The 26,333-nt window shown below is 50.5% G+C and overlaps 10 protein-coding genes across 10 annotated transcripts; 5 read left to right on the plus strand and 5 right to left on the minus strand.

The window, feature by feature from the left end:
- Nucleotides 1–1,254: 1,254 nt before the first annotated feature.
- Nucleotides 1,255–6,874, minus strand: PENARI_c022G02694 (HECT-type E3 ubiquitin transferase UFD4; the record flags this gene model as incomplete). Its single annotated transcript, XM_022635336.1, has 5 exons — nt 1,255–1,451; nt 1,508–5,693; nt 5,746–6,380; nt 6,466–6,539; nt 6,597–6,874. 5 exons carry the CDS (start codon nt 6,872–6,874, stop codon nt 1,255–1,257), a joined length of 5,370 nt encoding a protein of 1,789 aa, XP_022484836.1.
- Nucleotides 6,875–7,897: 1,023 nt separating this feature from the next.
- Nucleotides 7,898–8,861, plus strand: PENARI_c022G11132 (nicotinamide/nicotinic acid mononucleotide adenylyltransferase; the record flags this gene model as incomplete). Its single annotated transcript, XM_022635452.1, has 3 exons — nt 7,898–8,208; nt 8,262–8,535; nt 8,601–8,861. The coding sequence occupies 3 exons, from the start codon at nt 7,898–7,900 to the stop codon at nt 8,859–8,861; spliced, it is 846 nt and encodes a 281-aa protein (XP_022484761.1).
- Nucleotides 8,862–9,579: 718 nt separating this feature from the next.
- Nucleotides 9,580–11,004, plus strand: PENARI_c022G05760 (SIS domain-containing protein; the record flags this gene model as incomplete). Its single annotated transcript, XM_022635382.1, has 2 exons — nt 9,580–9,948; nt 10,057–11,004. 2 exons carry the CDS (start codon nt 9,580–9,582, stop codon nt 11,002–11,004), a joined length of 1,317 nt encoding a protein of 438 aa, XP_022484729.1.
- Nucleotides 11,005–11,316: 312 nt separating this feature from the next.
- PENARI_c022G05397 (class I SAM-dependent methyltransferase) lies at nt 11,317–12,318 on the minus strand (the record flags this gene model as incomplete). The annotated part of the gene is made up of 2 exons (XM_022635376.1): nt 11,317–12,071; nt 12,141–12,318. The coding sequence occupies 2 exons, from the start codon at nt 12,316–12,318 to the stop codon at nt 11,317–11,319; spliced, it is 933 nt and encodes a 310-aa protein (XP_022484720.1).
- Nucleotides 12,319–13,184: 866 nt separating this feature from the next.
- Nucleotides 13,185–13,516, plus strand: PENARI_c022G05768 (uncharacterized protein; the record flags this gene model as incomplete). The annotated part of the gene is made up of 2 exons (XM_022635383.1): nt 13,185–13,242; nt 13,308–13,516. 2 exons carry the CDS (start codon nt 13,185–13,187, stop codon nt 13,514–13,516), a joined length of 267 nt encoding a protein of 88 aa, XP_022484712.1.
- A 223-nt stretch (nt 13,517–13,739) lies between these two features.
- PENARI_c022G10330 (putative proline permease) lies at nt 13,740–15,453 on the minus strand (the record flags this gene model as incomplete). The annotated part of the gene is made up of 2 exons (XM_022635439.1): nt 13,740–15,045; nt 15,101–15,453. The coding sequence occupies 2 exons, from the start codon at nt 15,451–15,453 to the stop codon at nt 13,740–13,742; spliced, it is 1,659 nt and encodes a 552-aa protein (XP_022484673.1).
- A 1,298-nt stretch (nt 15,454–16,751) lies between these two features.
- On the minus strand, nt 16,752–19,051 carry PENARI_c022G02389 (uncharacterized protein; the record flags this gene model as incomplete). The annotated part of the gene is made up of 6 exons (XM_022635334.1): nt 16,752–17,124; nt 17,184–17,275; nt 17,326–17,937; nt 17,991–18,408; nt 18,464–18,911; nt 19,009–19,051. 6 exons carry the CDS (start codon nt 19,049–19,051, stop codon nt 16,752–16,754), a joined length of 1,986 nt encoding a protein of 661 aa, XP_022484792.1.
- Nucleotides 19,052–19,579: 528 nt separating this feature from the next.
- Nucleotides 19,580–21,621, minus strand: PENARI_c022G07590 (uncharacterized protein; the record flags this gene model as incomplete). The annotated part of the gene is made up of 8 exons (XM_022635405.1): nt 19,580–19,812; nt 19,867–19,927; nt 19,982–20,138; nt 20,189–20,283; nt 20,333–20,524; nt 20,578–20,987; nt 21,048–21,137; nt 21,228–21,621. The coding sequence occupies 8 exons, from the start codon at nt 21,619–21,621 to the stop codon at nt 19,580–19,582; spliced, it is 1,632 nt and encodes a 543-aa protein (XP_022484747.1).
- Nucleotides 21,622–21,990: 369 nt separating this feature from the next.
- Nucleotides 21,991–23,422, plus strand: PENARI_c022G09811 (UPF0075 domain protein; the record flags this gene model as incomplete). The annotated part of the gene is made up of 3 exons (XM_022635433.1): nt 21,991–22,077; nt 22,127–22,201; nt 22,256–23,422. 3 exons carry the CDS (start codon nt 21,991–21,993, stop codon nt 23,420–23,422), a joined length of 1,329 nt encoding a protein of 442 aa, XP_022484714.1.
- Nucleotides 23,423–24,557: 1,135 nt separating this feature from the next.
- PENARI_c022G04214 (MFS transporter) lies at nt 24,558–26,234 on the plus strand (the record flags this gene model as incomplete). Its single annotated transcript, XM_022635355.1, has 1 exon — nt 24,558–26,234. One exon carries the CDS (start codon nt 24,558–24,560, stop codon nt 26,232–26,234), a length of 1,677 nt encoding a protein of 558 aa, XP_022484746.1.
- Nucleotides 26,235–26,333: the final 99 nt, after the last annotated feature.

The following is a 26,333-nucleotide window of genomic DNA, read 5'->3' on the forward strand; positions in this document are numbered from 1 at the left end:
ATTCCTGACAGACAATTGCAAACGTAAGTGGCTTCCCTTTCTTCTCAAAAGTGGATCGAGCGGAGCAGGTGTTCGAAAGGCAGAAGAACTAACTACAATAGGTCTATACAGTAACGTTACTATACAAAAGAAACACTTTCCTTTTTCCTTGATGTCCATTTTTCAACATTATGCCCAGATTGAGTTGAAAAATTGCCGTTGCTTAACACGACTAAAACTACACATATTCCAGTAAAGTTTACTCTAATTTTTCTTCATAAAAGCTTCACCCGACTCGATGAGGTATCAAAAGAGCAGGTAGTCGCCAACTATACGTTCTTTCAGCCGACAGACACCCGTTGTGGAAAATAATTGTGATGGTAACAAGAAAGTAGTGCGAAACATCCAAAAGCCAATAACTTACCAAGCCTCATAGCACACTGAGACATATGATCCACTTAGCACATAGATCGACATTTTTGTACCGTACCAGAATGAGAAATGTTGATTCGCCTAAATTATTGCACGGGTATCGAGATATCATTGTATAGGGGCAGCAGTAGATTCGTACCTAGTGTAGTAAATTTTGCGTTGGTTATGACAACCCATGTCCCTCTCATAGTAAGGCGTTGTTCAGCTGTTAATTGGCCAGAGATATCTGATTCACGCCAGAAGTTGCCCCAGTGCATGAGCCTTAGAAAAACGACATCATAAGCACGAAACCCCAAACCCCAAGCCCGAAGCCTAAAGCCCCAAGCGACCCTGACTCCAGAATGAACGAAGTGACTCGGGTTACGCAACCTAGTACTACTGACCAAATTCCACCATTTACGCCGAAAAAAACCTAAGGGATTTTGTTTTTAATAGTGATGATTACTATCTAATCACTATCGAAAAGGGAAAGTTCACCACAACGCCTTTCAACCCAGATGGCATACAATGAAAACAAAAGTGCCAAAAGAAACAAAGAAAGGGGTGAAACAGCCCGTCCGAAAACTTGGGAATGGGGGATTTGTCAAGGGAAAAACAAGGCAAGAGAATGGGGGAATTTGATAATGGGGGATAGAGCTCAAAACAAGTAAATCAGACATCGTCGAATCGTAAATGGGGCGTTCTCTGCCTTGGTTGAGAAGGCAAAAGAGGAAGCAACATTGGAAGCAATGGATCAGGGTAGATGGGTAGATGAAGAAGGAGGGCAGAAATCGGGTTGCGAGTTCACTCTGAAAACAAAATTGAATTCAAATCAGGCAATGATCTCGTGACTGCGATCTCAGCTTAGGAGAGGTGGAAGGCTCCCTGGCCTTCCTTGATAGCGACGGACAGGCGCTTTTTCAAAACGTCCAGGTCGCTGTAGTCGGGGAGTTTGAGATAGTTGACACAGGTCATCACGCTGGGGAGGTAGTCATCTGGGGTGTAGGGGTGTTCGCTTGGACGGCACACGACAGTGAAGATAGGTGTGAGACTCTTGAAACCTGTGGATATATTGTTAGCTGGGTTACTTCTGTACAAGAAAAGATGGGGAACGTACCTCCGATAGGAAGCTTAGGACTACCTGTGACAAATTGGAGGAAGTCTCGGCGTTGCTGGTTATCCAGCTCGCTCATGGTTTGGAGCAGGTTGCGTATACTCCGGCTGTCCATGTTGAAGCCATGGTCAGCCTTAATGGTATCCATCAAAGTTTCAATAGTCCAGTCTTCCTTGGCCTGTCCGAAAAGCATGACAAGCTCGCTAGGAGTGAAGGCCCGAAGAGAAGAGTATGGGAAGACCTGAGAGAAACCCGTGCGGAAGGCATCGACTTGACGACGGACACCGCTTCCTAGGGTCATGTCGATCACGCGCTCAATGTATGTATCGACGTTTTCGATGGTCAGCGGCACATCAGAGCCACCGGGGATAAGCTCAATGGCGGGATATCCGGGGAGCGTAAAGTCCAAGCTCAGGTCATCGACCTTGACACCATGCACTGTGATCTCTTGCACAGCCTCTGTCTTGTGGCCGGGGCTGAGGGTGTTATCGCTCTCAATTGCATCCTTGGCATGGACAAACTGCTGGAGCATGATCAAAGACTTAGCAAGGTCCTCGTCAACCAACTTCACAGTGCCCAGAGATGGGGCTACAGAAGACAGGGTATCGGCGATGCGGAAGAATGCTGGGTTGAATGAGATATCGATGATCCTGGAGTCGAGCATAGAGCGAGCAACGAACTTTCCAAGAACCTTGAAAATGTTCAATTGCTTCTTGCCGGAATCTTGGGCTGCCTGCTGATCACTCATGGGAGCAGGGAACAAGCCACGCTTTCCAAATGCGTATTCCGCTCCGGAAGAGGCACCTTCAGTCTCTCTCCAAATCTTCAGCTTCTTCTTAGAGAACTCCTTGGAAACAGTAGAATAGAATTCAAGAGTGGGGCCAAGGCCAGTACCAACTTCCTCAAAGTATTCAACCTCGAGAATACTAGGGGAAGAGCCATACAGCTCCATGACCTTCATAGCAGAATCAAGGATGCGAGCGCGGGAAATGCGCACCTTCTGGCGTTGCAGTCGACCGAGGAATGGGCGATCATCACGGCGCATGTCGCGACGGCTATCCTCGCTCTGGGAGTTTTGCCATCTCATCATTGCTCGCGAGTAGCCAAAGGCGGTTGATTGCAGGAACAAATGCCTAGTCTCGAATGGGAACAGGAATGAGAAGAGCCTGGCTAGATCTTCACTCCAGCTTGGAAGGCAGCTACTTGCCACAATCAATGGCTCCTCCAGCTGTCGGTTGATCTTGGCCGTGAGCTTTGTGTTGATAAACTGGGCAAGGGGCTCTGGGGTAATTTTAATCGACTCCTTGTTCTCTGTCAGAATATCGTCAATTGTCGCATTCATTTCGTGCAGGACACGAAGCAAACAGAGAATGGATGCTGTGGTTTTGTCCTTGTCGAGAGATGCGGGCATATCGAGACTGTCACCATTGGATGGATCTTGGTTGACCTGGATGAGAGTCGATGGCTCTGGAGGTGGGGGGCCAGGGACGCGTCTGAATGTGACTGTGTGGACAGCAGACCAGACATTCTTGGCACTGTTTTCATCCAAATGCTCACGGTTGTGGTGTACAGCACGGTAGACTGTGGTCTCGCTTGAAATTGGCTGGCCATCTACAAGGAACTCGATGTGCCAGTCCTGAGGGACGGAAGCCATCGCAGCAGCGTAGGATGAGAATGGACGGCCAGCAGTAGCCAGAGATGCGTTGCCCATGGGGTTGGAAGAACCAACGCTCGGGGCTGAAGCCGAAGAATTGGAGGCTGCACCGTGAGGAGTCCCGACGCGGGTACCATCCTCCTTGCGAGCTGTGACCTTGCCCGAAGACGCCACTTCCATGTTGACTGCGGAGGGGTCGGAGACACCATCGTCCTCAAGATCCTCATCGAGATCATCAACAATGGCATTGAGTTCCTCATCTTCATCGTCTTCTTCTTCTTCATCTTCTTCATCGGTCAACTGTCTCTCATCCGCGCACTCAAGAGGCTCGTCGTCATGTTCTTCTTCCTCTTCTTGAAGGGCCGTGCGGCGAGATCGGCGACGTACAGCTGCAGGAGTATCGCCTTCTTCAGCATTGTCGGCGGCGAGCCCACGAGGGCCTCCTGCGCGACTAGGGAGGATGGTCCCTGGTGGATGTCGGGAGGGGATGGAGCCAGGGAGCTGATCACGCATTCGCGCTGCGTTGGCAATTTGAGAAAGGATAGAATCCCTAGGTCGTGACGGTCGAGGACGCTCAGACATGCTGATCCGAGGGTGGAGGAAGTCATCCAGTGCTTTGAAGGTTGCGATGGCGTGAATGGATACCATGAGATTTCGATAAGGGCGAGGGATCTCAGAGGCGTCATCCGCAACCAACTTGAGTCGCAGCTGTTTGCTCAACATGTAGTTGGCATTGCTGCGTGTGTTTTCCAGGGAGTTATGACTGACAGTTAAAACTTCGAAATGCTCAGTCCTACTAAGCAAGTCTTGTAACTTTCGAATCAAAACGCTGAAAGGGGTGGTTGCGGTACTCTGTCTCTGAGCCTTCTCCGAGATTGGAATCCCCATGAAGGCTTGCAAAAAAGCAGCTCGAGCGTTGCGGATGGATGGGGCCTGATAATTACCGAGAACATCCAGGAGGACCTCTACAATGCCTGAGTTGAGCAGTTCGGAGCTGGTGATGCTCTCCAAAGCGTCCCCGACAAAGTATGATGCAAGCCTTTTGAACAAGGCATGGCCATCGCCGTTGCCGTTGGAATAACATGTGCGTACATCAGCGGCCAGAGATTGAAGTTCCTTCAAGATTCTAAGGGCCTCTGCTCGGACTGCTCCGCCATGGCTTTCTTCATAGCTTTCCAGGAACATCTGCGCATCTCGAATGATAAGATCATTGATGGTGCTGTCCATTTTCTCGATACTCCGCGGGCCCGGGTCCAAGTCTTCATCGGAATCAGACATATCTTCGTTGTCTTCATCTTCGCCATCGCCGTCATCGTAGTCATCGGCTTCATCCTCATCTTGGTCCTCATCTTCATTTTGATGGGATGCATTCTCTGCGCGGTGGGAATGCGAGGGATTTGCGCTGGTTTCCACATCGGCAGGGTCGGATGTGGCAGGAGGCTCATTGCCGGAGAGAGTGCCCTCTGACAATTTGACAATCTCTGAGATGACTCCTTCCCGATGGAACTGATGTTGGTAAACATGCTCAAGGCGTTGGAACAGAAGCTCGGAGCAACGTAGAGCTAGGGACACGAGGGATGGGTGATCTTTCTGAGAAAGGATAGAAGCTAGGAAGGAGGCATATGGAACGGTTCGGAGGGCATCTTCAATCAAGGAAGGCTCCAGAATGTGCAGCATCTTCAGCTGTGCAATAAGAACCTTCTGGCGGACATGTAAATTGACCGTGCTAGAGTAGGCATCGGTCAAGGTGGGGAAAAGGATCATGGCAAATCGCTTGAGCTGAGTCTTGCAGTTGTCGAGCAGCAATCGTCTCTCCTCTACTGCATCTTTAGTCTTGGAAGATTTCAGGTTGATAGACATGCTACTGTCAAAGTATGAGCTGAGAAGGGCGTCCGTCCGTGAGGCCTCTCGACTAGGAACACCGGGCAGTAGTTCGCAGATAACATTGAGAGTTTCGAAGACTTGCTCGCGGGGTCGGTGGATCAATGCTTGCATGACCAGCACACTGTCCATCTTGACAGCGGTGCTGTCCACGTCCTGGGGGGGAGAAACACCCGTCAAAATCTGATAAAGAGTATCAACTACATCCATCTTGAAAAGTTCATTTGACAGTCGAGGGCTGGTCTTGGAGATGATTGCCAGAACTCGAAGGAACTGTGTGTGGATGTGAGGACCGATGAGGTTCGTAGTCCCTGGCAGTAGCAGCCGAAGGACAGCCTTGAGCATGGCAGGTTCAATCAGTTCCTCCAGATTCTCAGGGCGGTGCTTGAAGCTCTCCACAATCCGTGACACACAGAGACAACCTTGCTCAACAACTTTGGGGTCATTGCTGGACAGAACATTTAGCAAGGTGGGCATGACATCGCGTACAACAGGGAACGAGTCGTGAGGGAGATTGCGGCAGCAGTTTGCGGCTGTTGTAACTGCTGTTCGCTGAGTGCTGGTAGGGAAGAAGTCGAGATAGGTCAAGCAAGCAGTCAGTCCACCTTCCCGCACAATTGAGGCAGGGAAATCGACTGAGATCTTAGCCAATGTCTATGTAATATGTTAGTGGAAGGGATCAGATGAATAAATCAGAACAACTCACGCTCAAAGCCTGCTCGGCCAAATCGATAAATTGGATATCAAGAAGCTTCTGGCAAAGGATTGGCACGGCCCCACCATAAACAACGTTGGCTACGGAGCCCCGTAAGGCCTCCATGAGGTTGGCAAGGGAGCGACAGGCGAGAAGCATGATCTCGGGGTTCTCCTCGCCGAACTGATTCGGCTGCATCAAGGTCACAAGCTCCTTGACGTACGGGTCGGGGGAGAATTGTCCGGTAAGATTATCCTCATTTGATACAAGTAGCAGATCCGAGAGCTCCTGAAGGGCGATAAGTTGAATGGATGGGTCGTCTTTTGCCCGCAGGTTGACGAGAATATCGCGAAGTCGGGAAGACATGCCGGACATCATACCAGTGAGGGCACGGAGGGTGCTCTGAAGGCCCATGGGACCTCGCCCACCAAATAAGCTGTTGGCGAAGGGATCCATATCGTCATCGTCAAAGGCGGACGGGTTGGTGCCATCATGACTCTCTTCCGTTGGGGATTCTTCTTGTTGTTCTTCTTGATCTTCCTCCTCCAGATCCTCCTCCGCATCTCGCATTATGACATCAGGGTTTGTCTTCGTCGTACGCTTCTTCTGACGCCGGGGCGGGGGAGACTGTGTGGTTCCGGGTCGATCTATAGGATGAGAGAGACATCAGCATCTACCAAGTAGGGATATCCGTAGCCGTTTAAAGGACGGATGGTGATCAACAAAACTCACCGCTCCGACTTGTCTTTCTCCGGGCGGGCTGTGGAGAAGTGGCCGACTTGGATTCCTCTGGTCGGGACGACGGGCTACATAGAATTCTTGTCAGCACCGCCCATCAAACAGTAAGGGTAAGCATCACGTACCCGGGTTGTGACATGGTTGCACGACGAGTGCGGCGGGGAGCTGCAACAGAGCCAGTAGATGGCGCTGTCGGTGGGGCAGCCGTACGTGGTCGCTTGGGCTTCCGTTGAGGAGATGGAGGCGATGGCTGGGCCGGAGTGTCGGTCTGTCGATCGTGGCGAGAGGATGCCTTGCGTTTGCGGGATGAAGCCGAGCCAGCGGCGGGTTGGGTACCGGACTCAGCAGGGGGAGGAGGGTCTGTCGCGAGTCTCGCGGCTGAGCGAGTGATTCTGGATGACATGAGAAAGAGTCCACGGTGAATATGTGAAATGAGGGGACAGAAAGAGAAAGAGAGGTGTAGAGCGGTCAAAGCGATAAGGCAGATTGGGTAGAAAGGTGACAATGCTCGCAATGGTAGCAATAACCAAGGATGCGTTGTTTGTCCCCGAACTGAAGCAACTGAATGATGGAACGTGCTCTCAGGGTCATCCACAAGGTTCTCCTAGTGAGAGTTGGGGAAGGGCTTGGAAGACAGAGTGGGTGGGAAACTACCTCAGGGAAGAAGAGGCCGTGGAAGTGCCTGGGGAAGTGGGATAATCCTCGAGAGGGTCCTGGCGGTTGGAGGAGGGCCTTTGTCTGGCCATAAGTTATTGGGTCTGGAGAGCTCGATTGAGTGTTCGTCACATCAACCCGCCATCCGCCTTGCTCGGGAGAGCTGAAGAGAATGAGGGAAACTTGTCAATGGGATCAAAGGTGGAAAGCAAAAGTTGAAAAGGAAGATGGACTGGAAGTGGAAGATGGTGAAGGAGAAGTGGAAAGTGGTGACGGACATAGGCGGAGAGCAACGATGATATAAGACGAGTCCACTCAGGGATATTTCCAATGTTTGACTATTGGACTGTTTGACTATTTGCACTATTACAACGCACTAGTAACATGTTCACATTTGTATCTGGCCTGGGAGTACCTAGTAGACCGAGTCACCGTATATAGTACAGTAAAGTCTAGTATGTATATAGGCTCAGGATCTAGCTTCAAAGTCCGGCCTTCGATCCGGAGAGAAGATCACGGAGGCGCCCCGAGCCCTCAATTGACTCACCGAGGATGAAGCCAACACTTAATAATCACGGAATCTCATCTTCAGGGCCAAAAAAGAAAAGAAAGCGACTTCTCTCCTTCTTATATTCTTATATTCTCGCCGGAGCATTCCTTGCCGCCTTCGGTTCGCCCCCCCGCCATTGAGAGAATTCGTCCACCCAACTTAACTTTTCTCCCCTTCAACTACCCCGGACTTTGACCTTATATTCTCTCCGCATTTTCCAACATGTCAACGGAAATGGTCGGAGGGCAGAGTGACGACGTTCACCAGGCGCCCGCCCGCTTAAACCCCACTCCGATGGAGGAGTACACATTCCCAGAGTTGCGCTTGAAGCGCACGATGAGCGACCCGGAGAAGACCCCCCTCTTGCTGGTCGCATGTGGTTCTTTCTCTCCCATTACTTATCTCCATCTGCGCATGTTCGAAATGGCCGCCGATCACGTCAGATTCAGTTCTGATTTTGAACTCATCGGAGGATACCTGTCGCCTGTGTCCGATGCCTATCGCAAGGCGGGTCTCGCCAGCGCAGAGCACCGGTAAGGGGATTCCCGCTCTCTACCATCCGACTCGGCTAACTTGTACTGTGCAGGGTGGCTATGTGCCAACTCGCGGTTGATCAAACCTCCGACTGGTTGATGGTGGATACATGGGAGCCTATTCAGAAGGAGTACCAGCCGACCGCGGTTGTGTTGGACCATTTCGACCATGAGATCAATACTGTGCGTAAAGGCGTGGATACTGGAAATGGAACCCGGAAGCCCGTCCGCATTGCTCTGCTTGCGGGCGCGGATCTGATCCATACCATGTCCACGCCTGGCGTGTGGAGTGAGAAGGATTTGGACCACATTCTGGGCAAATACGGAGTAAGTTGGCCTTGGATTACGTTTACTTTTGCTATTAAAGATATGGCCCGCTAACATAATTTCAGTCCTTCATTGTCGAGCGTAGTGGCACGGATATCGATGAGGCTCTGGCCAGCCTGCAACCCTGGAAGGACAATATTCACGTTATCCAGCAACTCATCCAGAATGATGTTAGTAGCACCAAGATCCGACTCTTCCTCAGACGTGAGATGAGTGTGCGCTACCTCATCCCTGTCCCCGTCATTCACTATATTGAGCAGCACCATCTATATGAGGATGACGGCATGGAGAAGGGCAAGGAGCGGCAGGAGGGACGATCGGGATGATGCGACAAGATTGCCAGGAAATGCACACATAATGACCCTCAGCGATCCCGATACGATACCCCTGCCTGCCTGATTTACTGATTTACTGGAGTTGGAGTTCTCTTTTTGCCCTTGACCTGATCCCCGCACTCGGAATAAAACGGTTAACGGGTTGTACATACTATTTTTGGCTTATATCCGACTCAATAGACCTAGATCTAATAGAGTATTACTCAAATATCTAGTCTGGACTATAAATTAGATACTTTATATGTAGGTACATCGTGGCTAACACTTATATAATTTAGGTTTCTATCAATTTCTAATCTTCCGTTCTCGATTTGGACATAAATCGGCCTCGGAAATACTGGAAAAGGCGAGTCGCCTCCACATTCACCATCCGAGCATAGAATGACACCATCAAGGCTCTACACGATTTACAATCGGAGTTAAAGAAAAAAAAAAAAAATCTCAAATAGTAACGTTAACGTAGTGAAGTAGTAAAGTATTTGGAGTGAAGTGAAGTATAGCCGGGTCCCCCACTACGGCGCGCATTATCTTCCGTTATCGACTGATCTTTGATCTCTCCACAATTAGCCGGCTTGTGGCCCTCCAAGAGAGACGCCCAGAAAGCTACTCTACTCAATTCCAGTCCCTCAATCCCTCCCTGTACAACCCCTGACACCTCACTATGATCTAGCAATCCCAATCCCCAACCCCCAATCCCTAATCTCACGCCATGACCGAAGAACGCAGCCGCAGCCTCCTCAAATGGCCACTCACCCCTCCCGATTCCTCCGATCCCCAAACAACCAAAGACGTCTCTTCCGTCGTAACAGCAATCCATGTGATCTCAACCGAGCGAGCAGCCCTCGCCCACCTGGAACACATCTACCAAACCGATGCGCGAGCACAGCACGACCTCGCCCGCGCCGTAGAACAGATTGCGCGCAGCGTGCGGGATGGCGGCAAATTGGTGGTTTGTGGCGTGGGCAAGAGTGGCAAGGTTGGGCGCAAGATCGAGGCCACGATGAATAGTCTGGGCGTGTACAGCGCGTTCCTGCATCCGACTGAGGCTTTGCATGGGGATCTGGGATTGGTTCGGCCGGTAAGCAAAAGTCCTGCATGCAGTCTGCATTGCGGCCCGGATGGTTTCTGCACCGGTGTTGGGCAGAGAAACCTGAAGAATACGTTTACTGACTTCATTTTGGTACAGAATGATACTATTCTTTTAATTTCTTTTTCGGGTCGTTCGCCTGAGTTGCTTTTATTGCTTCCGCATATTCCTGCTACGGTGCCTATTATCGCTCTTACTTCTCATATACATCCGTCCGCATGTCCGTTGCTCGCGTTGCATGGGCCTTCTGGGATGGGCATTTTGTTGCCTGCTCCCATTCATGAGGATGAAGATGCCTCTTTTGGTGTCAGCGCTCCCACTTCCTCGACGACAGTGGCTTTGTCACTAGGCGATGCGCTGGCGATTGCTACAGCGCGCAAGCTGCATACTACTCCTGGCAAGGGTCCTGCAGAGGTCTTTCGAGGGTTCCATCCTGGTGGTGCTATTGGCGCTGCTGCAGCGGGTACACCGTTGACAACGCCTTCGAGTGGCGTGTCGACAACGTTTGACTCTCCGGTCTCGTCTGTATCGCTCTCGCTTCCGTGGGAAGAGATTGGCAGTACTTCGTTGATTCCTCCTTTTAACCTTCAACAACCACCTGCGCAACGCCGGATTTCTCTAGATATGTTGATTTCACTTGACCAAATCCCTACTGCCTCGTCTCCATCGTCATCTTCACCTGGCGATGTACGATTACTCGATATCCTCCTTACAGCAATTCAGCACCCTAATGCGAAATCATGGGTCTTTTTGTCACCTCATGAAATCATCCCTCCCAGACAGACCCGCTCTTTGCTGTCGCCGGGTGGAAACATGGATATGCGTGTTTCCGATGTTATGACCGAGAATCCTAACACTCCATTTACCATCCATCGAAGCAGGTGGCTCCTGGTTCCAGACTCAACACCGCTCGCCGATCTCCGACACAAAGTATCTGCATCCCGAAATGGGCCGCACCCAATCTCGGTGGTTGCTGTAGTGAAGGACATGAACTACCCCGACAGTTGCATCGGAGTGATGGAAGCAGAGGATCTTCTGGATGCGTGATCCACTGAAAAGCGATCCATTTTTCCGTTCTCTTGGAAATATTTGTTTGATTTACATACCACCTGCTTCACCATGCCTTTGGTTGACGATGTTACGCCCGCGCATTTTGTTACTTTTGCATGTTTACATAGATTTTCAGCTCTTGCACATTACGTTCAACGAAGCCAAGCCACATGGCTCAGTCCCATTATACACGATGTAAATCAATCCCAATAACATATCTTGATAATACAAACAGTATGCGAAGTCTAAATATACAGTATATTCTCAACCTATTCACCTCACCATCCCCAACCACACCACATCCCCAAATCAAGCCTTAACAATCGGCTTAATACCCTTATGAATAGCAGCAATACCACCAGTCAAATTCTCAAAGCCCTGACCAGGAATCATAAACCCAGCCTTCTGAATCATACCCCTAAACTCCTCCTGACTAGGGAATCGCTCAATACTCTCAACAAGATACTGATAAGAATCCCGATCCCCAGCAACAACCTGCCCAATAAGCGGAATCGCACTAAAATTCCAGCGCTTATAAATCCCATCCAGGACAGGGTTATCAACCTTGGAGAACTCCATGCACGCAAAAACACCACCAGGCTTAAGAACCCGGAACGCCTCATTCAGCGCCGCCTGCTTATCCGTGAAATTGCGGATTCCAAACACAACAGTGTACAGATCAACGGAAGCGTCCGGGATATGCGGCATGTGCTCGGCGTTCGCCTCGACGAAAGAAAGCCGGTTCGTGTTGTAGTATGGCGTGTCGAGGGAGCGTTTGCGGCCTTCTGCTAGCATGTCGGCGTTGATGTCGCTGATTGTTACGCGCGTCTCCATGTCGTGGTTGATGTTTGTTGCGTGGTCTAGCATTCGGAAGGCGATGTCTCCGGTGCCGCCGGCTATGTCGAGGATGTTCCAGCCACGTTGGTCAGCTGTCAGGGCTGGTAGGCACGAGCCTGGGTTTAAGGAGCGCACGAAGTGGTCTTTCCAGAGGCGGTGGATGCCTAGGGACATTAGGTCGTTCATGCGGTCGTAGGAGGCGGCAACGGAGCTAAAGACTGCGCCGACTGTGGGTGGATGCGGTGGTTAGTTCAATTGCTGAGATGGTCAATTGGGTGACTGGGTTCTGTCCTTACCTCGTGTCTCCTTCTCTGATTCGGGCACATTCGTGAACCCGAAGTGTGTCATGCGTTCATCTTCTGGCTTGCTCTGGGCGCGGGTGGTGCAGGAGAAACAGCGGTAGGGGGTGGGGGGTTGGAAAGCGCGACGCTTTGCGCTGTAGTGCAAAGCTCGCCATGCTGAGCGGGACGACATGGTGGTGTTTAGAGGTGTGTTAAGCTGTTAAGCTGGCGAAGCTGTGATGGGCAACTTTTCCCAGCAGAATCCGCCAAGCCCGAGTGCGTGTCCCTAAGCACGGCCCCCATCTGGCCAATCATGGTGCTTCATTTCCGACTTGTCCAGTAGATCTTTCGTTTCTCGTCTTTTGCTTCACTCGAGTTATGTTGGACTTCGCGCATTTTACGGACTGGAGTTGGAGTGCATATTGTCTATCTCCGAGTGCTTTTTTTGTATATGAATAGTACGATATTCCACTGAAGAATCCATATTCTATACTCAACCAGAGCTCCCAGTCGAACCACTTTCGAAATAAACTGAGAAAATGACATCCAATCAATTATCTTACTGTTGTACCATTGGATCCCTCCACAATGGTGAAGCAAAAGGCGAGATCAAAAAGGTTGGCAACAGTAAATCACCTACTTCGCTCGTATATATTCAACCGTTAATCGAGTACAGTCTCAACCTACTTCGCGTACCCAGAAAACAAATCTACATAAAATGCGATCCTTATCCTAACAGATGTGATAGGTCACCGATTAATCAATGCGCAATTAATAGCCGACCAATTCGCTTCGAAGGGATACTTCGTCATGATGCCGGATCTATTCAATGGCGATGTAGTCCCAATCAATAGACCAGAGGGCTTCAGCATCATGGACTGGGTGAAGAACCATCTACCCTTTCAAACGGAACCAATAATCGACACCGTCCTCAAAGCGATGCGGGAGGATCTCGGCTGTGAGAGAATTGGTGGTGTGGGCTATTGCTTTGGCGGCAAGTAAGTCTGCCGGTACTTGAAGCCCGGCAAGATTGATGTTGGGTTCACGGCACATCCAACTATGGTTGAGGCCCAGGCTTTGCAAGGTATTAAGGGGCCGTTAAGTATTGCTGCTGGTGGTATGTTGATTTTTCATTTATCATATGGAATGGGTATTCTGACAAGATTCTGTTGTTATGTGTAGTTCGAGACATCGTTTTTACGTCTGCTAAAAGACATGAAAGTGAGGAGATTTTGGATAAGTTGGATGTGCCTCATCAGATCAATCTGTTCTCGGATGTAGAGCATGGCTTTGCTGTTCGCTGTGATTTGTCTAAGCCGAGGCAGAAGTTTGCTAAGGAGCAGGTGTTTGCTCAGGCTGTTGCCTGGTTTGATCAGTATCTTATTGTGTGAATTATGATGAATGAAGATGAGGTATAACGAGGGTAATGTGTTTATAGAGGCGAGTGCGGCATCCTATCAGGAGAGAAGTAGCATTTGATACGTAGGTAGACCATTCCACATCACTCGCGAAGGAGTATCTAGTTTTTCTTAGTCAAGGCTATTCTGACAACGATAGTGTTTTGAATAACAAGGTAGCATCATACATAAACGTAAGACATTATTTAAGATACAATCACCACATCTTCTCCCAAACCCGCCGAACCCAATGCATCTGAGCCAGCTCAGCCTTCCTCCTCTCCTCCCAATCGCCTTCTTCCCAGATCTTGCACTCTTCATCAATCTCCGCCTTACCAGAGTACAAATCCGCGTTGATAGCACTAACAAAGGAAGTCCGATGGAAAATCTTCCAGAAAACAAACATAACAACCCAAAACGCAAGACCGAAGTAAGATGTAACAAAGCCCTGCACGCTAAACGGCTTGAAAACTGAGAAACCATTGAAAAGAGCCGTCAAACAACCAATGATAATGGCCAGGATAGCTCCGTACGGCTGGAAAGGTGAAGCCCAGGGCACAAATGACTTGCGGTCAATACCCTGTGCTTTGAGGGCTCGGTACCAAGCAATGAAGACACAGAGCATACCCGTGTAGGTGAGCACGAAGGCGATGGTTGTCAAGTCGACGAACCAGTAGAAGACCTCGACGGAGGAGCTGCCAGCTACTAGGAAGGTGACGCATGAGAGAACCGAGACAGTGATGACGCAGTTGATGGGGATGCCCGATTTAGTACACTTCAAGAGGAATTTCGGGGCTTGGCCATCGCGGGCGAGGGAGTAGAGTGTTCGACTTGAGCTGTACAGATAGGCATTTCCACAGGACCAACCGGACAGTAAAATCAGTAGGTTGATTAGATCTGGTAGACCGCGGATACCGAGGTTATCGATTCCAATAACCCAAGGCGAGGCAGCGGATCCAGCGGCACCATTGTCAATAGCCGACATGAGACGAGGGTCACGGGGGTTGCAGATGATTCCAACAGCCAGGACGCCGACGACGTAGAACCCGACAATACGCCAGAAAGTCATCTTCACCACGCGAGGGATGGTCACGCGCGGATTCTGGATTTCTCCTGCTGCTAGGGCTGGAAGGTCCGGTCCGGCGACGGAGAAGGCTGCGTAGACCATGACAGAAAAGAAGCCGAGGAATCGACCTGTGTTGCCGTCTGTGTAGTATTCGAACATCACGCCGTCGGTCCAGTTGCGGAAGCCGTAGACGTCGTGTTTGGGGTTTCCGCCGACCATTGTGATGAAGGTGAGGAGGACGAGGCCAATGAGGAGCAGGATTTTGGTTGAGGCCATGATGAATTCGCTCTCACCGTACCATTTTACCGCGACGAGGTTGAGTACCGTACACACGACTAGGGCCATTGCTACCCAGACCGCTGGGTTGACGCTTGTGTTCCAATATTGCATGACTGTTGCTACTGAGGAATATTCTGTACAGACTAGCATTACGCCGCCGTAGAAGTATACCCAGCCCCTAGGATTGTTAGTATACAGACCAAAGTGAAGCGAACGGACTGGTAGAGACTTACATAGCAAATCCAAATGCCGGATCGATAAACCGTGCAGCAAGTTCGAAGATTGATCCACGAATGGGAAGATAGGCAGCCATCTCTCCAACACACAGATTGACAGGCAGAATGAAGAGACATCCCCAAACAAGATATCCCAGGAACAAGGACAATGGCCCAGCATCCCGCAGGTAAGAACCAATGCCAACGAACAGTCCAGTACCGATAGAACCACCAATAGCCATCAACTGCACATGTCGAGAAGCCAGACCACGCTGTGTCTGGCGAAAGGGCAAGACATCACCCACAGTAGTATCCGCCTTGGGATCGGGATCGGAGATTTCTGCAGAGACTTTTTTCTCCATGTTCTCCATGATTGAATGCTACTCGAGCTGGAAGTGACGCCAAATAGACCAGAAGGCCGGGGGGCGGCATAGCCATTTATACGTGCACTGACGCCGGGTTTGGGGCCACTGGCAAAGAGTATGGGTGGGGAGAGTGCCAAGCACTGATACTGCAGAAGGCATCGTGACACCGGGAAACAGCCAAGAAGGCGGGCCGGGCGTGCAGTTGGAGTGAACTTAGAATGATAAGAGGCTTGATTGAGACAAGACTGGGATCCCTAAAGGGGGAAGAGGTGGCGATGCTAAGGGTTTGCCAAGTGATAAGCTTATCAGGGCTATGGTCATACGAGCTACAGTATTGATAAGAGACACTTAGTAGTTAGTGTTGATGCTACAAGATAGACAATAGGGGCTACTTGCGGGTTAAATTGCTCTAAACATGATATGCATTAAACCTGTTGACTACTAACATATATCAACCCATAAATCCCCGAGGCGAAGCTCTAACTTGCCCTATGTCTTCACCGAGAATCACTACCCCAACCCTGATATGATACGGCCAATGCCTTAAATGCCTTATATAATCCCCAGGAACATTCCCGTCCTGACCCCTTATCCGCCTCCCGTAAAGATCGGCGAAGGCAAAAACGAAGCCAAAGGGAAACCTAACCTCTATACCCCGCATTTTGGCGAGCAAGGAAGCCGAAGGTTATAGGCGCTAGCAATGTCGGACTTTAGTCTGATTATAGCGCATTGGCCCATGCCAGTCTACTGCGGGGGTCATAACGGATCATTAAGAAAAGAGGAAGTAAAGCCCGACGGGAGGCTCAAGGATCTTGTATGCATCAGATCCAGCCTGGGCCACGCCTCTTTGAAAATGACGTGAAAGGGACCAAGTTGGACATTCGTTTCGTCTCCGATGTAGCCATAATTGATTGTGGTTCTGGTTTAAACATCAGGCCTCGTTCCAGACTTCACGTCCATATGTGGAGAAGGTATAGACAGCCCAATCGATCGCAGCGTGGTGTAGCCAAGTCAAAGATATAGGAAGCGAGTTAAATAAGTGAGTCTGAGGGAATCTCTTCTTAAGCCTGATTATATTGACAAAGGACTAACTAAATCTACAGCCACATCCAACCTCAACACGCAATCCGCACAAGACCCCCTTGATATAAACAAATGATAAAATACACTTCTTTTATCTTACTCTAATCGCGAAATATTGAATCCTCAAATAAAAATAAAAATCAACAGAGAAAGACAAAATGCCCCCAACTCCCTACAAAACAACCAGTCTCCAACCAAACCCACCGAATATAAAAACCCAATCATTCAAACGCCATAGGCAGAAAACCCTCCGCGTGGCCCCCACCATCCAGCGGCCACGGAAAATCCGACAACAACTCCGGTGGAATCTGGAATTGCATCATCTGTTCGCCCATAGCATTGGGTGGTGGGCCGGGTGGCGGGCCTGGCGGACCACTTGGGGGAACGTATGGTACGGATGTCATCGTGATGTTGGGTTTCGCGTCGACGGGGACTTCATTAGTATTCGGGGCGTGGTGGGATGTTTGGAGATTGATTGGCCGCGATGTCATGTAGCCGTCGATTCGGTCGACCTGTGAGCGAAGGCGTTCGCTGGCGCCGGCTGCGCGTTGGAGGCCTGTTTCGAGGCGGCCGAGGAGGTCGGCCATTTCGAGACTGGTGGGGCTTTTGTTAGATTGGATGGTTTTGGGTTGAGGTCAGTGAGGGTGGCTTACAGCAATGTGCGGACTCGTCGGTAGGATGCTTCTGATAAACTTCCTTCCATGACGGAGCCGAGGATATAACCTATTCCACCGAGATGGTGAAGCTGATAACAGTTAGTAAAGTGCTCTTCAAGAAAAGGATATTCGCACATACCAGAGGCGAGCTGATCGCTTTGAGATACTCCACAGGGACCTTGCTGAAGACACTAAGCAGCTCTCCAGCTACGTTGCATTTGCGATCAACACCAAGCTCTTCCGCGGAAAGAAGCACCATCCGGAGAAGCTGTAACGTTGCCGTGATATTGGCAGACTGGAACCCGAATAGATCCTTGGCCATATCGCCAGTAGTAGGAGGAGTTTCCTTAAACTGTGATGGCAGTGCGGCGTACATGGAATAGACCCGCTCCATGACTGCCTCTTCTGACATAGATGCCGGGCTGAACAATGACCACACCTGTGCAGTCCCATTTGCGGAAGAGAAGCGTCGCCGATTGCCATCTACTACATGTTCAAGGATCCGATAGAGATCCGTAGTGAAGTTCCAGCCGCGAAGCCATGCTAGGGGCTGCCGTGAGACTACTGTCACTTCTCCCGGACTGAGCACGCTGGAGGCTGGAGACACGGGCGGCAAGCCGTAGCCGTGTATTGTGATAAACTCGTCATCAACCTCACTCGGATATCGAACTAGAGAATGAGCTTCGCGATATCGAATTACGCCGCCCCACACGATGCTGGAATAGATATCCAGAGTGTAGATAGACCAGAACTTCAGATGACTAGTTAGTAAAAGGTAACATTTGGGGAAAAAGTTGCACAAACCAGTCTCCGTCGCTCTTCGGTTTCAATGGGAGTCAAATGCTTCGGCCACAGCTTCTCATCATGGAGTCCCTCCATACTGGTTAGAGTATGATACATGCCGGAGAACTTTTGCATGTTCTTGATCTGGCCATTTTGAATACTGGCAATAGCGAGAATGGCACATGCGCGCATAAAATTCATGCCCTTTGCTGAGGCAAGGTCGCGAGGAATGGAGTCCTTGGCCGCTGCATAAAAGGCTTCTGATGGCGGCTCAGCAAGCTCATCCCGATGCCATCTATTGGTAAACAGCGCCCCATCTCGTGCGCGACCAGAGACTAAAGCGCAGACAGCCATAGTTGAAGCGAATAGCCCTGGGTCTCGCAGATGCTCTTGATTATGTACTCTTTCGATGAAAGATTGCTTATGGAAGAGTGGGAAACTAAGAAACGGTAAGTCACACGATCAAATGAAAAGAATGATAGATCAGATCTTACATGGGATAAACGATCTCAAAATAGACCTGGACAAGGTTTCGGATCTGGCGATCACTGGCAATAGCAAAAGCGTTCCAGGAGTTGCGCAATGCGCCGTCATCATCGTACCCTTCCGTTGCTACCCCGCCGACGTTGAACGTCGACCAAGGATCACCAGTCAACGACGGGCGATGAGCAGACTCGGGGTAATACGAGTTTCTCGAACCCGAAGAGCCCGACGTCCTCCCCGTAGCCGGCGCAGCAGCGGCCACAGGGACGGCATGATCGGAGCCAGGGGTATTCACCAAAGGCGTCTCGCGCATGGGAGCCCTCGTGCCAGCCTTGACGCCCCGGCGCTTTGCGGGGCGATCGAAGGTGCACGGGACATCAAAATCCGCGCAATTTTGACACCTGCCTAGCGGATCTTCACTTCTGCCGCACTTGATGCTGCGCCTATTGCAGAAGTCGCCTGAAGTGGCGTCAGCTCAGAGCTTTTTGCAGTCTGGGGCATTTTGCCGCCAACGGCGAGTGGAGCAGGTGGAATTGGACGTGGCGGGAGGACTTACAGGCTTTCGAAACGCGTTGGAGCTTTCGCGGTTTTTGCGACATTCAATCCATTAATTCATTCCAAACTGGAGGTGCTTTGGGGGTGGCAACGGCAGCCCACAGGAAATCGCGGGCCCCGGAGCTTGGAACACGGGGTTTCGGGGTTTGGTAACGGTTGTCTGTGATTCCTGGGGTAAGACTGGGGAGGCAGAATGGGAAAAAGGCACCAAAAATGAAGGGAAATGAAGCTTAAGCAGTGGACCTTTCTGAACACATCGATGATCAAGCAATTGACTGGTGTCCGAAGGATAAAAAGTCTATGTCGACATTGCGAACGATGCTGAGTCAGCATGTGTCATTGACCTCGAAATCAGACTTGGCGAAGTCAAAGAGGAAAACTGTTCAATTGATGATATTGACAGTAATAAAAAGGTGGTATGAATGGGAATAAGGTCTATCCTCAGGAAATGAGGAGTCTATAAAACATTATGTGCGGGTAACTAGATCTACATGATCCTATACATGTTTTCGTGCGTGGCGCCAGTATAGAGCTGAACACGATTGTGGCGCCGGTTGTGATGCAGGTATGCGTTAGACGATTGCAGGTTCACCGGTGGCTGCGCGTTCGGCATCGATTTCGGCAGGGGTAGAAGTGAACTCGGTCTTGCCAATCTCGAGGGCTTCTTCGCTCTTGGTGACTCCATGTTCAGCCAGAACATCACCGTGGAGTTTATAAGCCTGTTCCATCTTCCAGTAGAAGGGACTAGGGGTGGAGAAGAGGGCATCGATGGATTCGAGGGAGCGGTTGCGGGTTTCGGGGTAGACTAAAAATTGATATTGTTAGTTGCTGGAACATACTAGAGATTGTCTCAACTTACACAGATAGACAATGGGGATCCAGATCAGATTCAGACCAGCAAACAGGAAATATGTACGGCTCTGAGAGATGGTCAGTATTTATTTAGGAGAATCCTTCAACTGTTAAGAACCCACAGTCATGACATTGAACATGATCGGGTTGACCAAAGTGGTCATACCCACACCAATGGCCCACCCAGTAATTCCGAATCCATTGCCTTGAGCCCGCAGATCACTCGGGAAGATCTCGGTGGGGACCAAGAAAGCGACTGTACCCCAGGTAGCAGCATATCTATACATCACGTCAGTAAAGTTTTGACACATGCGAGGGATAAACCTTACCCCAGATTGAACAAAAAGAGCATAGTGACAGCGCCCGGCGCATACTGAGCTGCCTTCTCAGGGTTATGTAGAGAGCCCTCATAAACAGCTCCAGCCTAATAAAGTCAGAAGAAGGTACATCTCGGCGGTATAAGAATAACCTACAATCAGGTTAACAGCAAACAAAACAGCAGCTCCGCCCATCAAACACACACGTCGGCCCAGGCGATCAATGATCTGAGCACTGATAATGGTACCAATGATTCCGATCGTGTTGATACCTCCGGCCAGACCGTTCTGCTTGATGTCGCTGTAACCTGCTTGAGCCAGAAGTGTTGGAGAATACGCAGTCACAGCCTGCAGCCATATTAGCCACTACATAGCAAGCCCAGTCCCCGTTGAACACTCACAGTGATACCAGTCCAAGAGGCCATAATCTGAAGCCAAACACACAGCCATGCGCGGCGGCCCAGGTTCAATCCTGGCTTCCCACCCCTTCCAATCAGAATTTTGACAAACTCAATTGGGGAGCTCGGTTTGCTGTCCTGGGCGATTGTGATAATCTCGAGGTATTCCCGGTCTATATCTTCCTGAGGAGTTCGGCCCCCACGAATCCTGTTCAGCAGATCTCGAGCTTCCTCTTTCCGCCCCACTGACGCCAGATAACGGGGACTATCCGGCAGCATCTTGATGCCTGCCGCCAGGAGGATTGCCGGGAAACACTGGAATGCGAGCAAGAACCGCCATCGTACGTCCGAGTAACCGTTGTCCACAAATGCGAGGCCGAAGGAGATCCAATATGCGACAGAGATTCCGAGATCTGACAAAAGACCCAAAGTTAGCATCCATATATCAGATAGATCAGATCGAATGAACTCACAATTGGCAATGAACACATAACCCAAAAAGCCACCGCGGTGGTTCGCCGAAGAGGTCTCGGACACCAACACAGGGGTGATACCAGTGAGAGCTGTGAACCGAGTCAGAAAAAAAGGCCATTCTCATGCAGCCTCGGATATTTATATCCCCAAGGCTAATGCACACTATCAAGGTCTCTCACCGCCAGTCCCGATTCCTGTAACCACTCGCGCACAGATCATGAAGTTTGAATTTGGAGCAGCCGCCTGCAATGCGCCGCCAACCAATGCGAATAATGATCCAGCCAGTAGACCATTGATCCGGCCCACTCGATCTGCAAGCCACCCACCGGCAAAGCAGCCGAAGATCGCTCCCAGGTAGTACACGCTGACAATGCCTCCCTGGTGAGTGGTGTCGGTGACAGTGCCATCAGCCTTACCGATGCCCACCTCGGTCACATATGTTGGTGAGCTGTTAACACCGCCCATCACACCCTGGTCATAGCCCTCGAAAAATATAGAGATTAGCGAAAAGGCCTGAATAGCCACATTTAGCTGACGCGGCGAAAGGCGCTTCCACAGCGTTGTGTAGCCCATTGTCGTAGTGTAATTGGACCAAGATGTGATCCCAATGGGGCGATGTGATCCCAATGGGGTAAACGGTCGTGTACGGGGTATAAGCGGACGAAGCCCTATGGGTCCGGCTATGAATGAGCTGGGGCGATCGAGATGGAGCTCGAGTTCGATGCGGGGAGTTTCAGCCCGCAGCCTCAAGCGTGTAGCCATTTAGCATTCAGAATTTTGCAGTATAAGCGTTTAAGCGGTCATCCCTTCTGGCGGATTATCACGATGTAGAAGAATGCCGAGATCACACTTTTGGTCTCCACTGGACGGGCCGAGTTTATATATATTTCCTGTTTCTCCTTCTGCTTTCTTTTAACTTTTCTTTTTCACACTATTGACAACATGGGTTCGAATGGAAACGAAATTAACGGAACTGCCAACCATGCGTTGGACATTACAGTTCTGGGATTAAACAGTGGAACATCAATGGTGAGTTGCATTCACATTCAATGTAAACACCATATACTGACAGTAACAGGATGGCATTGACTGTGCCCTCTGTCGCTTCCGCCAGGAAACCCCCGAGTCTCCCATGCACTTCGAATTGCTCAAGGTAAGTAATCCCGAGGCTGCATCTCCTTAGCACAGGAACCTGACCAATGGCTAGTATGGAGAAATCCCACTAGAGCCTGTGATCAAGAAGCGAGTCATGAACATGATCCTGCACAACAAGACATCCCCGTCTGAATTGTCCGAAGTGAATGTCATTCTGGGCGAGACCTTCGCATCGGCCGTGCATCAGTTCTGCGCCGATCACAATGTCGACATCAAGACAATCGACGTCCTGGGCTCCCACGGCCAAACCATCTGGCTGCTCTCCATGCCCGAGGCTGGTGAGACCCGCAGCGCTCTGACAATGGCAGAGGGCACCTTCCTCTCCTCGCGCACAGGCATCACCTCGGTTACAGATTTCCGGGTCAGTGATCAAGCCGCTGGACGTCAGGGCGCACCCCTCATTGCCTTCTTCGACGCACTAGTGCTGCACCACCCCACCAAGCTGCGTGCCTGCCAGAACATCGGCGGAATCGCTAATGTCTGCTTCGTCCTGCCGGACAGCCACGGCGGTGTGGACGCCTGCTATGATTTCGACACCGGTCCCGGAAACGTCTTTATCGACGCCGTTGTCCGCCACTACACTAATGGAGAACGTGAGTACGACCGAGATGGTGAGATGGGTGCCCGCGGTACCGTCGACCAGGAGCTCGTCGATGATTTCCTGACCCACCCTTATTTCGCACTCGAGCCCCCTAAGACGACAGGCCGTGAAGTGTTCCGCGACACCCTCGCCCACGAATTGATCGTTAAGGCCGAAGCCAAGGGCCTCAAGCCCGACGACGTCGTCGCTACCATTACCCGTGTCACCGCCCAGGCCATCGTCGACCACTACCGCCGCTACGCCCCTAAGGACCTCGAGATCGCGGAGATCTTCATGTGCGGCGGCGGCGCCTACAACCCCAACATTACCGCCTTCATCCAGGAGAACTACCCCAACACCCGCATTCTCATGCTCGACGAGGCTGGTATCCCTGGTGGCGCCAAGGAGGCCATCACTTTCGCTTGGCAGGGTATGGAGGCCGTGGTGGGTCGCTCCATTCCTGTCCCCACCCGCGTCGAGACTCGCCAGGAGTATGTTCTTGGTAAGGTGTCTCCTGGCAAGAACTACCGTAACGTGATGCGTCAGGGTATGCTGTTCGGCGCTGGTCGTGACCACCTATCCCCCGTCAAGGAGATGGTCAACTACGTCGATGGCAAGGTTTTCGATAACAAGTGGTAATTGTGGACTTGATCAAGTCCTTTTGTATAACGGTATTGAGATGCATTCATTTTGGGGTTTTTGGGCGCAATACTCTGGCACATACATATATGAAATAACGACTGCAATGTTTTCTCCTGGCTATTGTTTTACCATGCTGGGCTTAAGCAGTATATCAAACAACAGGGAGGTCGCTTTGCAAGGTGTGACAAACAGGTAGCAGAATCAAGAGGTCATAGATAATCCGTCTGCGGATTTATGTCTATATAAGTCTAACCAGTCCCGTTCAGCCGTCACTACGATCTCCTCGCCCCATTACTATATGCGTGCTTAACCCAGGTATACAGCCCCACACCTCGATTTACCTAGTTTCACATCGGAGCTACCAGCATCGGATACATCCCGGTCATAGGGCTGTTCCTGGGTCTAGATACTCTAGGATAATGGTCGACCAAACTGTGTGGCTATCTGATCTTCAGCAGAAAATCCGGTTATTCCTTGAACGTGTCGTTCGTTGCTATTATTAGCTTCCATAGGAGCTTACCAGATCCCGTGTTTGTAGACTTGGGATTTATTGTATTGTTTAAAGTATGTGTTCAAGATAAGCACCCTTTATTGTCCAGAAATAGCTCCTCGGTTGACCTTGTCGTTGCTGTTCGCATTTAGATCGCCCGTCAGTAATATCACGATCAAGTTTCAAATCTGTCTAGTTACTAGTACAGGCTCGAATTTTGCCACAATAGCAGCTGCATTAAAATTGACGTGCCATAACCAGATATCAGAAGAAATCAACGCCGAGAAAAGTCCAGACCTACATACTTCGTTCGGTATTAGCTCGGGCCGAACTATCACCGGCACAATATCGCTCATCAAGCGCGTCGCTCACTTTAAATCTCACCGAATCCCGTCCAATGCAAGATATGAACCGCCGGTTGTCTTTCGATCTTCTAGAATGAATGAGTCATTTTCCTGCATGCGGAATTCCGGTGATGGCGCGGTCTATCTCGGAGATCAGTCGGCCTACAAGTATATACAGAAGATCTCGTGAGAGCTACCCAGGGTATAAAGACCTTGTCACTTCCCAGCCATGTAGTCCCAACATTCACAATCCCAAGTTCCCTATACTTCTCCCATATCTCACAGATTTGAGATCATCATGACTTCAACAATACCGGAACCACATTTAGAAGCCCCCGAGCCACTACGTCACCACCGCGATTCCGAAACCCAAGAAGCTCTCCACAGCCGGCCTTATGCAATGGAATCAAATTATCCAGCCACTGGATATACTAGAGACCCGGTATTTCCAGAGGAATATGTCATCGAAACAAGCACGGGTCTTGTCCCCCAGAGGACCCTCGAGGAAATCCGATCCAATCGATCTGTCTCATCCACCCAAGTCGCGACACCAGCCAACGAAAGAGACACCGACCCCGAAAAAGGAGGAAAGGGGCCCACAGAGTTCGTCACATTTACTATCAACGACCCCGAACATCCCTATAACTGGTCCCGCGCCTACCGATGGTACATCACCATGGTCGCCTCAGCCCTAGTCGTTTGCGTCGCATTCGGCTCATCAATCGTCACCGGTGGGCTTGGTCTAATCGAAGACCAATACAATGTCTCCCTCGAAGTAGCAATCTTGACCTGCTCAATCATGGTTTGCGGTTTCGCAGTCGGTCCACTCCTCTGGTCCCCCCTCTCCGAGATCATCGGCCGAAGACCCGTCTACATAATTTCTCTCCTCCTCTATGTGATATTCAACATCCCTTGCGCCCTCTCACCAAACATCGGAGGCCTTCTCGTCAGCAGATTCCTATGTGGCGTGTTCTCCAGCTCGGGACTTTCCCTTGCTGGAGGAACAATCGCCGACATCTGGAGCATCGAAGAGCGCGGCATGGCAATTGCCTACTTCGCCGCTGCACCATACTGCGGCCCTGTCCTCGGACCCATCGTAACAGGCTGGATCAACGTCGGAAGTGGACGTCTGGACCTCTTCTTCTGGGTGAACCTCGCCTTCGCCGGCGCCATTACGATCATGATCGGTCTCATTCCAGAGACATACGCCCCATTAATCCTCAAACGACGCGCCGCGAGACTCCGCAAAGAAACTGGGAACCCAAATATCATCACCGAGCAGGAAAAGACCAAACTTACATTCCGTGATATCGCTCGAACCAGCTTGATCCGGCCCATTACGATGATCATGACCGAACCCGTTCTCGATCTGATGTGCATGTACATCGTCCTCATCTACGCAATGCTCTACGCCTTCTTCTTCGCTTACCCAGTCATCTTCGGCAAACTGTACAACTACAACGACGGACAAATCGGTTTAATGTTCATTCCGATTTTGATCGGTGCTGCTTTCGCACTGGTTGTCACGCCGCTCATCGAAAACCATTTCAAGAAGATTTGTAGTGTTCGCTCTCCAACGCCTGAAGATCGACTTATCGCTGCGCTTATTGGTGCGCCGTTTATTCCAATTGCGTTTTTCTTGCTCGGTGCTACTTCTTTCAAGCATATTATTTGGGTTGGGCCTGCTTCTTCTGGTATCGCTTTTGGGTTTGGCATGGTGCTTTGCTATTATGCTGTCAATAATTATATTATTGACTCCTATCAGAAGTATGCCGCGTCGGCTTTGGCTGCCAAGGTTTTCCTTCGCTCTGGAGGTGGTGCCGCGTTCCCGCTGTTTACTACCCAGATGTATAATCGTCTTGGTTTGCAGTGGGCTTCTTGGTTGCTTGCTTTTATTGGTGTTGCGATGGTGTTTATCCCTTACGTCTTTTACATGTTTGGTGCTCGCTTGCGGGCGAAGCTTACTCGGGACTAGAAGATTGTCATTTATTGCGATTTTCTTCCGGCTTCGAAAGGGAATTGAGATTGAGATGAGAGCTTTTGGCAGCGGGCCAGCTGAAGGCTTTTTGGGACC

The sequence above is a fragment of the Penicillium arizonense genome (genome assembly GCF_001773325.1).
Source record: "Penicillium arizonense strain CBS 141311 chromosome Unknown PENARI_contig022, whole genome shotgun sequence".
In the NCBI taxonomy this organism is placed as follows: domain Eukaryota; kingdom Fungi; phylum Ascomycota; class Eurotiomycetes; order Eurotiales; family Aspergillaceae; genus Penicillium; species Penicillium arizonense.